Raw genomic sequence first — 13,070 nt, 5'->3', positions numbered from 1 at the left:
AAGGGACTTGAATTTATACAGCACCTTTCACAACTTCTGAATATCACAAATACTTTTTTCAGTCAATTAACTACTTTTGAGGAATAGTCACTCTTGTATTATAGAAAACGTGACAGCCAATTTGCACACAACGAGCTCACAGAAACAGGAGAGATAAATGACCAGATCATCTTTTCATTGATGTATAATTATTTTCCAAGGCTCAAGAAAAGTCATCCCCTGTCTTCTTCAAGCTAATGCCTTGAGGTTTAATTTACCAGTTTGAGAGAGTAGGCAGGTCCTTGGTTTAATAAGCTCTTCCAAAAGACAGTACTGCCTCTGTCCTGCACGTTCACAGGGGCCATCTGGATTTTGTGCTCATGTCTCTGGTGTGGGACTTGTAGACACATCCTTTTAACTCTGATGACTATAAGATATTGTTTTGCTGGTGCCTTGCTTATTTTAATATTACATGAAGGCACAAATAATGTTTAGCTGCATGAGCCATGTTTTGATACATACTTTAGCACGACACTGGAGTCCTGTTACTGTACAGAGCACAAGATACTGTTTTTTTAAGGAAGGATAGGGCAAGTTGTTACATAAAAATTGACTACAAACAGATTACACCACATTTACCAACTTGCTGGTCAGTTATCCCTTTAATAATTTTATTATAGCAATCGCAAACAGCTTTTGTTGAAACAAGTACAGCAGCTTCTGTAAAATGAGACCAGAAATATTTCCTATTCAAATCAGGTGCCAGCAGCTACAGGATTCTGAAAAGACAGTCTCCAAACACAAACACGATTGGTTTATCCTATCAAACAAATTCTCACAGAAATGTACATGTTCAGAATCAATCTTTTCCAAAAATGTGGAAAGAAAGTTTCAACGTGATGCAAGTTACATAAATGGAATACCTCCACGAAGTATTACAAATCAAATAGCTTATATTAATAAATAAATGCTATAGGACATTACTAAATAAATGCTATAGGACAAGATCAATGACTTAATCTCATACCTGGTGGCCGATGGGACCAAGATCTCCTTTCTCACCTTTTTCACCAGCGCTGCCCTAACAGGGTTAATAAAGACACCATTCAGACATGAACCTTCAGCTTGATTACACATTTATGGTATAAGTAGGTATTTCCTCCATGATTTATTTCCAGTGAAATTTTGCATTTTTACACAGAACCATTTTTAATTTCAATTACGATAGTATAATTTAATTCTGCACAACACAATAAAATGCTCTGTAAGGACAATTAAAACTGGAGCGTAATTGCTCTGATGTATGGATCAGGGTCATGTCAAATCAACAGTTTCCAAATTACACCAACCCAAATATTCTTTGCTGCATTTAAAAGATCACACATTAAATGAAGTGGACTTGTGATTCACCACAGCTCTGATTGATTGGAACTTGATTAGCTTCAATCCCAATTCACTACAAAACCAATTGATAAGGAATCCAAAGTTCTACTGAACAGTCATATCAGACTCAAAATGTTAACTGTTTCTTTCTTCGCAGATGCTGCTAGAAGTGTTTACTTTGTCCAGGATTTTCAGTTTTTATTATAGCTAGAAGTCCAATTGGCTGTAAGCTCGATTCACTAAGAGACCAAAAGGTCTTTAAACTAAGCCTGATTTGCTATGAAACCCAACTCAGAATGAGCCAGTTTCACCAGTAGCCAGATTCAATAGGAGACCAAATGGCTATGAGCCTATTCTGCTTTGCTGCCCAAAGACCAATTTCACACCCAATCAGTTCTAACGAGGAAAGCCTCAAAAGCCTTCAGTGAACATCAAGCTGATTTCACAAAACTGCTGCTATGCGATCCATTCCTGGATGGAGAAACAACATGAACCCACCGGAAGTCCCTGAATGGAAAGTCCACTTGGTCCTTGGGGGCCAGGTTGACCCTGAGGGCCAATCGGTCCAATCTCACCGCGGAGACCTTCAGGTCCCTATCACAAAATAAAAGGAGACACACAAATACATTATATGAACCATTGATGTTAAGTAATTGATGAAGGCTGTCATTCTTGTGCATATGGTTACGCTGAAATCTTGGCACTGAACATGAACAAGAGAATTGGATGCAGAATTAAGTAGTTATTAAAATTAATTTGCTGCAAAGTTTGGTGCTCAAACATCGAAGCATTGACTAAGTCTGTGATATGACCACAATATTTACCCCATGGAGTACAGCCATTTAGTAGAACAATCTTGCCGTTCCTTTGATGACATGGGTATTTTTTTCAAAAGAGAAAAATATGAACTCCATTAATTTCATGTATTTCTGTTATATTTATGAAGAGATCTCTTACCCTTTGACCTGGTTCTCCCTTCACTCCTCTTGGGCCTCTCAAGCCTGGGCCACCCTGTAAAATACACATTCACATTGACATCTGAGCAAACTTACATCATACATGTCTTTGTAAGAAACTGTGAAAGCTGCATTTCTGAAACAAAAACAAAAAATACTGGAAATACACGGCAAACTCATCAATATTTACTTTCAAATTACACAATAGTGGCAGAATGTCAACAGATCTTTCTGCCAGACATGTCTATGTTGTTGCTAAAGCTCTGTGGAGCATCTGCCCAGCCGTCTTCATTTCACACTATAGCATACCTCTCTCAGGTATTTATTTAACTTCCTTTAAATACATCTACACTATTCACCTCAAACACAGTAGTAGTCCACTTTTCACTTTGATTCTCCTGAGTTCTTCACTGGATTGATTCATGATTATCTTATAATGATGACCATTGCTTCTAATCTCTCAAATGGAAACATTTTGTACTCTATCAAAGCCTTCCTTCCTTCATTTTAAAGGCTGTTCTCTCCTAGCCTTCACTTCTCTTGTCAAATCAGGTCCAGCCTAGCGAACACAAGTACAGAGAATGCTGGAGAAGCTCAGCAGAGCTGGGGCATCTGTGGAGAATGGGACAGAGTTAGTGTTTCGAATCTGGCATGATTCTTCTTCAGATGCTGCCAGACCTCTGAGTTTCTTTCGAATTCTCGGTATTTGTCCTAAGTTTCCAGGTTGGACTGCACAAGAAGTCACATTCCTTGAATTCTGATGTGATGCCATAAAACAAAAATCATCAAACATTAGTATATTTTGAATAAAAAAAATGTGAAGACACAAAGGATCCAAATGTCAAACATAAATTGCCAAAGCTTTGCTCACATTTCTCCTTGATGGGATTACTGTCTGACAATTCGCTGATAGGGAATGAGTAGCTTCTTCAACAATTTTATATGTTCCTATCATGTTTTTTACTGTCTGTAGACCTCTGGTCTGCATCAAGGCATGTAACTTAACACTGCTCGCCGACTAATTCAAACGTTGTGCTTCAAAAAAAATGTTTGCAATATAATGTTGAAAACAATACAATACAGCATTAAATATACTCAGAAAGGAGAAAGATAACACTGACAACTCACAGCACATAAACAGTAACTTAGCCCAACAGTTCCATAACTGCGTTCATATTCCACACAAACTCCTCCCTTCATCTGATCAATTTTTCCTCTATTACTCCTCAATTGCATTTAACAAGCTTCTCTTAAATATCACAGATCACGATCTACGATATAGTTTCCCTTGAGTTTCTCTTAAATATGTCTATGCTATTCCACTAAACCATTCCCCTATGTTAGAGAGTCTCACATTCTCACTACTCTCTGGGGAAAAAAGTTACTCCTGAATTCTCCATGGTTTTATTAGTGACCACCTTAAATCTACGATCCTTTCATTTAAACTCTAGCCCATGTGGAAATCTCATTTCTAAATCTGGTCTAGCAAACCCTTCAATTATCTTGAAATGCTCGATCAGGTATTTTTTGACTAGAGAGTAAAGGCTTAGTCTGTTCAGCCTTTCATTGTTGCAAACCTTCCTTTAGTTCAATCACATTCGCAGCAGTAGCTTGTGTGGGCTGTGATCCCAGTGTGGCTGCTGGATTGAGGCCAGACTTGGAAACTGCAGAGTCAGTGGAAAGGTATCAGTGAGGACATCCATGCAACTACCTGCTCCCATGTTACGGACCATTCTCACTGCAACCCCACCCTCCACTCTAAGTCCACATAGTGCAGCCCATCCTCTATCCACTACACAACAAGCTGATCTCTTAACACTCCTTCTTTGGAAGTCAAGGATCATTGTCATTTCTTTCCATCTTGATGCTTAGACATCCCAACCTACTTTATGCAAGTGCCTCCAGTCATATGTTGGGTTCTTGCAGATCCAGAAAGTAGCAACTCCCAGTGTCATCAGTCCCATTTACGACATTTCTATCATATCTTCCCTTTTACCATTTCTGCACCAAGAAATACAACCCTAGCTTCTCTAGTCTCTCCACAGAACTGAAATCCCTCACCCCTACTAACATTCCAGAAATTTTCTCTATACCATCTCCAAGATCCTGACATCTTTCTTGAAATACAGTGCCCTGAATTGGACACAATATTCTAGGCTAAGCCTAACCAGTGACCTACTAAGATTTAGCAAAATCTCTTTGGTTTTCTACTCCACGCCCTGATTAATAAAACCCATCATCCTGCATATCTTACTAAGTGCACTGAGTACAGGATTAACAAAAAAGGAGACTGGCCACAATTTTACAAATAAGATCTGCTTTTGAGTTCAAAAGTGCTGCATTTTATCCAGGTAAAGCTTTGCAAATCAAATATTGCATCTTACGGGAGGTCCTAGGGGTCCAGGTGGTCCCTTGCTGTCTTGCGAACAAGTGCAGGCATGTGGAAGAGCTGGGCAATTGCTTTCATCCCTCTGTAATAAATCACATTGTGATTAATCATACGAACAATGACAGGCTTTACTTTTCAGTCTGCTCCCCACGATAGTGATACCTTAGCCTGAATTATATACCGAGGTGAGCTAACCCACCCAGCATACACTCTGGAGGTGAGTCAGCTGCCCAACCTTTTCCTTTGGCAAATTGATACAGTTCATAATTGTTATTTTCTTTCAAAAACAAAATCACAAGTTCAGTATTTCATCGTTTTATACAAGCATGGCAATCTAGCAGTGTGAGTCAGTTATGCAACCAACACAATTTCCCACCAATTTCCATGTAAAATGATTCTTGGGTCACAATTATATTGAGCTGTAATGGACCTGGGACCTGCAAGGTGAAGCAAATGACTACAGAGAGGAGTAAAGCATTGGAACTCTTGCTCATTCTTCCCCAAATTCCAGGGCTTTTCAATGAATTTGAGCTTTCTCTTTTTTGCAAATTTTAATGACCCTAGAAACCCCAATTAAATGTTTTGGATGATGGCTGTTTAACAAGTGCAAGAGAAGTAGGTGTCGTCAGGCGCTGGTGCAATGTATGCATGGGGGAAATCATGTTGGAGAGGGCAGGGACGAGGAAGTAGGATGAGGAGGAAGAGTAGACACTTGGAGTCAAAATTATGGGGCGGGGGCTTTCAATTGCTAAAGGGACCCGGGAAGAATATGCCTTTCACGAACCAGCAGCTTGCAGGGTTAAATGACAGAAGCCACTGACCACTTAATGGTCCCAATTGGGGTACGAGCAGCACACCGTCTGCCACCCCTTCCAACCGTAAAGTTGTGGCAAGGCATGTGTGGGTGGACTTGCCAACAATGGAATAGTATTCTAGTTTACTGATCCATCCATCTGTTTTCCTGTGTGCGAGTGAGCTATAAAATCCAGTCCTTTATGTATCACAATATAGACACTCCCAGACCACTCAAAACCACACGGTCTCTTCAGACAGTGGGCAATCAGATTTACCTATTGAAAAATACAAGATCCCGAGCGGGACTTGACCAGGTAAATGTTGAAAGCATGTTTTCTCTTGTAAGAGATACCAGAACCAGTTTAAAAATAAGGGATTATCCATTTAAAACAGAAATGAGGAAACGTTACTTTTCTCTCAGAGGGTTGAGAATGTTTGGAATTCCACTGAAACAGCAGTGGATGCAGAATCTTTAAATATTTGTGAAGTTGGAGGTCGATAGATTGTTGATTAGCAAGGGGATAGAAGATAGTTGGGGGTATACAGGAACGCAGAATTTTGGTTAAAAGCATATCAGCCATGAGCTTATTTAATGTCATAGCAGGCTTGAAGGGCTGAATGGCCTACTCTTGCTCATATATTCACTCTTCCCATCCCCCACAACCACGCCAGGGCAACTTGGACATTTTTCTCCAAGTACTCTAGGCAGTTGAGGCTTGTCTACAAGATCACTCTGACTTTGAACTCTCGATAAAAATTACCTTTCATAAAAAAAATCACAAAACTAGCACTCTGCAGAAATACGATGCCAGTGGAAAATTAACCAAGTGTCCATTTCTGTTCTGTGACACAGCAGAATATTGTAAAAGGACGGGCAGGAACGAGGGAAGGCTCCAACAAGATGCCAGGATGAAGGGATTAAAGTTAGGCTTTCTTTCTCTGGTAAGAAAGCTGAGGGGTGATCTGTTAGAAGTCTTTAAAATTACAAATGTTTCCACTTATGGGGGTGTGTGAAACTGATGGTGATCAACACAAGATAATCACCAATAAATCCAACAAGGATTTCAGGAGATACCTCATTACCCAGAGTCATGAGAATGAATTCATTAACACAGGGAGCAGATCTGGTGAATAAAGGATAGCTGGACAATCAAAATGGAGAAAGGAAAAAGAAGATAACTTCATCGAGCAAGATGAAGTAGTTTTGGAGAAGGCTTGCCTGGAGTATTAACATTAATTCGGGTGAGCAGGGCTGAATAGCCTGTCTCCGCATAAATTCTATGTAATTCTATTCAGTGTGGGGAAACTGAGCAGCATGTGACTGATCAGATCACAACTTGTTGTAGTGACTTTCCAATGTCAACAAGTGGAGTATATTTAGTTTCAGCCGTCCCAGGACTATGGAGAGGAAAAGTGGGCAAGGGTTCTGAAATAACCCCAAGAAGGCTGGTATCCCATCACCATGTTACCCTTTATTTACACATGCGTAGTACACGAGACTGACCCAGCTAGCACAGAGCCGGCTCTTAGAGTAACCAGAACCCCTAACACATTTGTTTCTATCTGTCAGCCAGGGCTCCCTGATTGGATCAGGTTAACAGCCCCAGTCAGTGAACTCATATTCTGTAAGGTCCACCTGCCTGACCTCGTTACAGTCACTACAGTTTCCTGTATCTAATCACTACCCTGTAACCTTCACCGAAAGCATTTTCAGTGGCAATAGGTAACAGTTTGATACAGTCAAACTAATTGTCCCTCACTCCTCTCCCGCACTCCCTTAATAAATTCAACATAAAATCTGGGAGAAAACCCCCACTCCCCATCCCATTGCAAAGTAAAATGCTGCTGTTCTCTCCCTAGATTCACACACGAACAACGAACAAGGCATCTGAGAGCTGTCAATGCCCATCAAAGCAGAAAATGATGCAGCACAGAAAGAGACCACGGGTTTGTTGACCCATTGTGTGGATGTGCCAAGTCTTTGAAGAAGCTACCTAATTAGTCCTGCCTTTACCCACAGCCCTGTAATTTTTCTCCTTCAAGTATTTATCTAATTCCATTTCGAATGTCACTATTGAATTTGCTCCCATCGTCCTTTCAGGCAACACATTACATCAATTTACTGCTCAAAACAAAAATCCCTATCCCTCTTTTGGTTCTTCTGGCAGTTACCAAAACAACAAGAGTTACTAACTTACAATCACAAGGAAAATCTGGGAAGTAACAGTCTAAATAAGATAAATCATTATGGAGTTTTATTGGAAACAATAAAACATGTTCTCCCTGTTGTAAACAACAGCATCCTTTAAAATCAGAAGTTTGAAGGTTGGAATGCATTGGAAGTTATTTTCACAAGCCTACAAGATGTGATTTATTTCCTCAATGAGTGGACTTGTTTTTCTTTCTCTCCTACATGCACAATGCTACGCAAGCAATGACTCAGAGACTAAAGCTGAACTCAGTCCTTATCTCCATGAGTCCCCAATATACATTTATTCAGGACTGATGAATCTGGCCACAATATGTTCACCCTACCACAGCCATTTCTTTTGTTAGAAATCTGTTACTGCTTTAGCTTAGCATTATGGGAAATTGTTATACACTGCCTTAAGAATGCCTTCAGAAAGTGTCATGACCTCTGGGCCAGAAGGTCTGGCTTCAAATCCTACCTATGTTTCACAACATGCCTGAACAGGTTGATTAAAAATATTTACATGCAAAACTCATATATTCCAGCTATTCACAGACCCTTATTGCAGAAAGGCCATAGGTGAGATGGTGGCTTGAACCAGCAAGTCAGAGGCCAAGACAAAAACTCAATTAATTAATGAAATCTGAAACTGAAGACTAGTCTCAGTACTTATGATCATGGTTGTTGCAAAACCCTCTGATTCACTAGGGAAGGAAATCTGCCAACCTTACCTGGCCTACATGTGACTCCAGGCCCACAGTAATGTAACTGACTCTTAACTGTGCTTTGCTCAGTTCCAGGACAGGGAAGGTGAACAACAAATGATGGCCTTATCAATCATGCCCACATCCCATGGAAGAATTTTTAAAATTTGCCCATTGTACCCATGCAGACTTTTTGAAAGAGCTATCCAATTAGTGCCATTCCCCTGCTCTTTTCCTAGAGCCCTGCAGGTCACAGCTAGAGCTGTAAAGGCTGAAAACAATCTCACTGATTGCCTACACTACTGGGATGACAACTGCGCATGATGTAACCCGGAGCAAAAAGTCAGGTCAAAGTTGACAGCACACATTTGGTACCCATGACTGGCAACAAAAGGGCAAAACCATTTATCTGTCTATGTGCCCCTGAGTGTGCTAGCCCTCTCTTACTTATACAGAGATCACCCACTGACAAACAAAATAGTCAATCAAATTGGTTTCCCAATGGCAGACTGAACAATTCCGATGCTCTCCTGGTCAGCCTCTCCCCATGCACCCTCCAACAACTTCAGCTCATCCAATATGCCTTGCTGCATTGATAACATGGGATTACATTTCCAGATGCTGGGGGTCCTGTTCCATTCTGTCAGCTGTTAATGACACAACCTGTTTAATGCAGCTGCCTGCCGAGCTCATTCTATTTAGATGCTGCTTAGGAAATGAGGGGCAGGCAGGAATTCACAGCTGCAGCCTGCTTGGACCACATACACACAAAAGGGAACCCTTGGAGGATTCTTAACTCCAGCATCATTCAGCTTCTGAATTGTGAAAACAGTGGACAGTCAGTTTTTTTACAATTCAGCAAATAGAAACCTCTGAATTTCCATTACAAGTTTAACTATTGTGTTACATACATGGAATACAGAATCCACAAGATGATGGTAAAATGATTTAAAACCAGACTTGTACTGTGTGCAACATTGGACTTCACACCATAGGATGAATTTCTAGCTTTAAGGAGGTACACCATGAGTTCTAATGAAATCACTGACTGGAAATATCACAAATGCAATTTACTGTGGATGTGGGAAATTGAAACTCAAAACAGAAACTGCCAGAAATACTCAACAGATCAGGCAGCATGCGTGGAGACAGTAACAGGGTTAGTGTAAGAGCTTGATGACTTTTCACCCGAACTGGGGAAGGTCAGAGATGTGACAGGTTTCAAGTAAATCCAGAGGCAGGGAAAGTGGGAAGGAGAAAGGACAAAAAACTCTATGATAGGACGAAAGGCAGGAAAGATGTCTCCTGCTATCGGAAAGGTGTTGTTAAACTTGAAAGTGTGCAGGGAAGATTTACAAGGATGTGACCAGGGTTAGAGGGTTTGAGCTATAGGAAGACACTGAGTAGGCTGGGGCTATTTTCCCTGAAGTGTCGAAGGCTGAGGGGTGATCTTATAGAGGTTTATAAAATCATGAGGGGCATGGATAGGGTGAACAGCCAAGGTCTTTTTCCTGGAATAGGGAAGACCAAAACTAGATGGCGTAGGTTTAAGGTGAGAGGGGGAGAGACTTAAAAGGAACCTGAGGGGCAACTTTTTCACGCAGAGGGTGGCGCATGTGTGGAATGAGCTGCCAGAGGAAGTGGTTGAGGCAGGTACAATTACAACATTTGAAAGGCATCTTGAAGTACATGAATAGGAAGGGTTTAGAAGGATATGGGCCAAATGCTGCAAATGGGACTAGATTAATTTAGGATATCTGGTTGGCATGGACAAGTTGGACCTAAGGGTCTGTTTCTGTGCTTTACAGCTCTATGACTCTACGACAAAAGAGATGATGGTGCAAGGCAAAAGGAGATGGTAATGGGACAAGTAAGGAAACTAAACATGGCTCTATGTGTCCCGATGCTTCTTTACCCTTTTTATGCTTGGCCTGAATGGAGGGACATAGCATTCAGAGAGATGGTAAGGCTGGAATGCAATGCCTCAAATTTCAATCAAATCAAGGAACAAGGTATGTAGAGAATGTAACAAAGCGTTCCCCATTACCTAATGCATATGCTCTGCCCACAGGTCATTCAACACAATGTATGTCATAAAAGTTCATTTGTGCTTATTAGCCTGATTATTAATCTGTTCTCTTTCTGTAGCCGTTCATTGATTTTTAAGGTTATTACAATGAAAGAGGCTAACTCAATTGAATAACTGGGAAGACTTGGATAAACACCCCGCACATGCACAGAACCATCTTCTTGAATCCAAATTATAAATATCTAGGAATCCAAGGATAGTACCCGTACAGAAAGTGATGCTATTTGATTCCCTACTCACCAGGCCGGGAAGTTCGCAACACTTGTCCCTGTTTGCAGTGGAAGTCGAACAGGAGATATCAAATCCTTGCAGCTGAAACTGAAATCAAAATAAAAAAATGAAAGGTAAACATCTGTGAAAGATCCAGCACATTTAATAAGGCTCCCTCAAACAGCCTGTGAGGGACCATTCCCATTCCTCCTTGCCCACAGGCAGCTCTAAAAAAGGCTGTTAACCTCCTGAAGGAAATAGTTCTGGCTTTCTTCTCACTACTGCATTTCCAGACTCCTGGGAAACCTATGCAGCAACAGAATATTTTAAACAGGGAACCCAACTGTACTGTGAGTTCCTGCTTTAAACATGTGTTTAGGAAGTGATCTGTTTCTCCATGTTGCTAGAAACAGCAATAGGCCTATGTCTGATGGGCTCAGACTCTGTTTCAGGCATTTGACAGTTTAATCTATTGACCCACTTCCTTCTGCAGTGGGGGATTTAATGGTGACGTCCAAATCTCCAAGATCTGGAGTTGGGTTTGTACCCATTCAAGCCAGAGGAAGTATTTATGACACACAAACCAAAGATGTATTGCCTTTTTACTCAGGCTTCATGGAAATCACCCCAACACAAATGGAGGGATGTGGCCACGTCAATTTCCCCTCTCGGATATAAAATTTCGAGATGAGCTTTCACAAAACACATCACCCTTGCTGAACATCCAGATTCTAATGTTGTAATACAACATCCCACACAACTCTCTTTACAAGTTAACAACTTGGACTGATCTCAGATTGTGTGTTGTGACTCCAGGAATAGTCATAGCCAAAACATGTGACCCCAGAGTCAAATCAACAGTTTGAGAAACTTGCAAGGTTCTGCATTTGAGTTTTGTTAACAGTGAATCAAACAGATGTTCTAAAGCCATGCCAGAATTGATGGTCTAGTGGTCTAACAACATTATTGCGCATCACGGTCAAGACCAGCATTAACTGCCCTTCACGTAATTGCATCTGAACTGCCTTTTTGAACTGCTGCAGCCTTTGCAGGTAGTTAGTTACACCCACAGTGCCATTATTGAGGGAAATCCAGGGTTTTGACCTGCCAGTGAAAAAAACTGCAAGATACTTTCAATTCAGGGCGACATGTAGTTTTGAGGGAAACTTGCAGGTGGTGGTGTTCCCATGCATCACTGCCTCTGTCCTTCTCGGTGGAGGTGGTTTCAAAAGTGTTGTCAAAGGAGCCTTGGCAAGTTGCTGCAGTGCATTTTGCAGACGGGACACACTGCCATCACCATGTGCTGGTGGTGGAAGGCATAAATGCTTAAGGTAATAGAAGTGGTGCAAATTGAACAGGTTGCTTCATCCTGGATTAATGTGGATTTCATGAGTATTGTTGGATCTCAACTCATCCAGGCAATTGAGGAGTGTTCCATCACACTCCTGACATGTGCCTTGTAAATGATGAATAAGCTTTTGGAAATCAAAAAGTGACCCATTAATTAGCCTGCTTTTCTAGCCACAGTCTTTATGTGGCTAACTACAACCAAATTAATGTTGGTCAAAGTGAAACTGGAAAACTCATTCCTCAGATTCAGCTTTGGAACTAGACTGCTAACATCTAAATGGGGTGTGTAACAGTTAATGAGAAATAATGTAAAGCAGAACAAATTTACAGATTGACTGTAGTGAAATTATTTACATACTTCATATTCACAATCAGTATTCAAAAGGATTTAGAGACAGTCATAATGTATACAATTGAACAAAATGAGAGCTTGTCATACTTATATACATTTTATTTGTAAAGACATTGAAAAGAAAAAAAACACTTCAGTCACTCAATCACTTCAATACTGAAGGAGCCAATTTAAAATGCAGTAGTCAACTTACAACAGCAAGATCCAATCAACTGCAACCAGGTAAATGGTTGCGTAAACTGCTTCTAATTTGTTAGGTGAGGGATAAATGTTGGTCAGGCCCTTGGTTTTATGTCTAATCTGAAAGACGGGACTTCTAACAGTGCAACATTTCCTCAGTACTGTACCGTCAGTCAGCCTCAAATATGGGTTTAAGTCTCTGGAGAGAGATGTGAACGCACAACCTCACAACTTAAAGGCAAAACTGCTATCCACTGAGCTATGGCCAGTACTATATATCAGATTTGTGGCATAATGCTGTTTAGGCAGATAGTAATTGGATTGGAGCAGAAGTTTGTATAATGGTGCAATGTTTACAAAATCTATTTGCTGGACGCCATTTCAAATTCTGACAACTGTTTAAAACTAAGCTATATCTTTAACAGAGGTAACAAGGTGTAGAGCTGGATGAACACAGGAGGCCAAGCAGCATCACAGGAGCAGGAAAGCTGA

At 40.7% G+C, this 13,070-nt stretch overlaps 1 protein-coding gene across 5 annotated transcripts in view; it reads right to left on the bottom strand.

The window, feature by feature from the left end:
* Positions 1–13,070, bottom strand: part of col14a1a (collagen, type XIV, alpha 1a) — a 202,633-nt gene that overhangs the window by 35,016 nt on the left and 154,547 nt on the right. For all 5 annotated transcript variants that reach the window (XR_007261919.1, XM_048595780.1, XM_048595781.1 and 2 more), the window contains 5 exons: positions 10,727–10,804; positions 4,703–4,789; positions 2,320–2,373; positions 1,861–1,956; positions 1,007–1,060 (listed from right to left, as the gene is read on the bottom strand). Coding sequence is in view for 4 of the 5 variants with exons in the window: in XM_048595780.1 (XP_048451737.1) it covers positions 1,007–1,060; positions 1,861–1,956; positions 2,320–2,373; positions 4,703–4,789; positions 10,727–10,804 (369 nt within the window). In the remaining variant the exon portion in view is untranslated. The remainder of the gene's footprint in view (positions 1–1,006; positions 1,061–1,860; positions 1,957–2,319; positions 2,374–4,702; positions 4,790–10,726; positions 10,805–13,070) is intronic.

This window comes from Rhincodon typus, chromosome 4, assembly GCF_021869965.1.
Source record: "Rhincodon typus isolate 14 chromosome 4, sRhiTyp1.1, whole genome shotgun sequence".
Lineage (NCBI taxonomy): Eukaryota > Metazoa > Chordata > Chondrichthyes > Orectolobiformes > Rhincodontidae > Rhincodon > Rhincodon typus.
The sequence above is the reverse complement of the archived record's forward strand: the minus strand, read 5'-3'. Positions and strand labels throughout refer to the sequence as shown.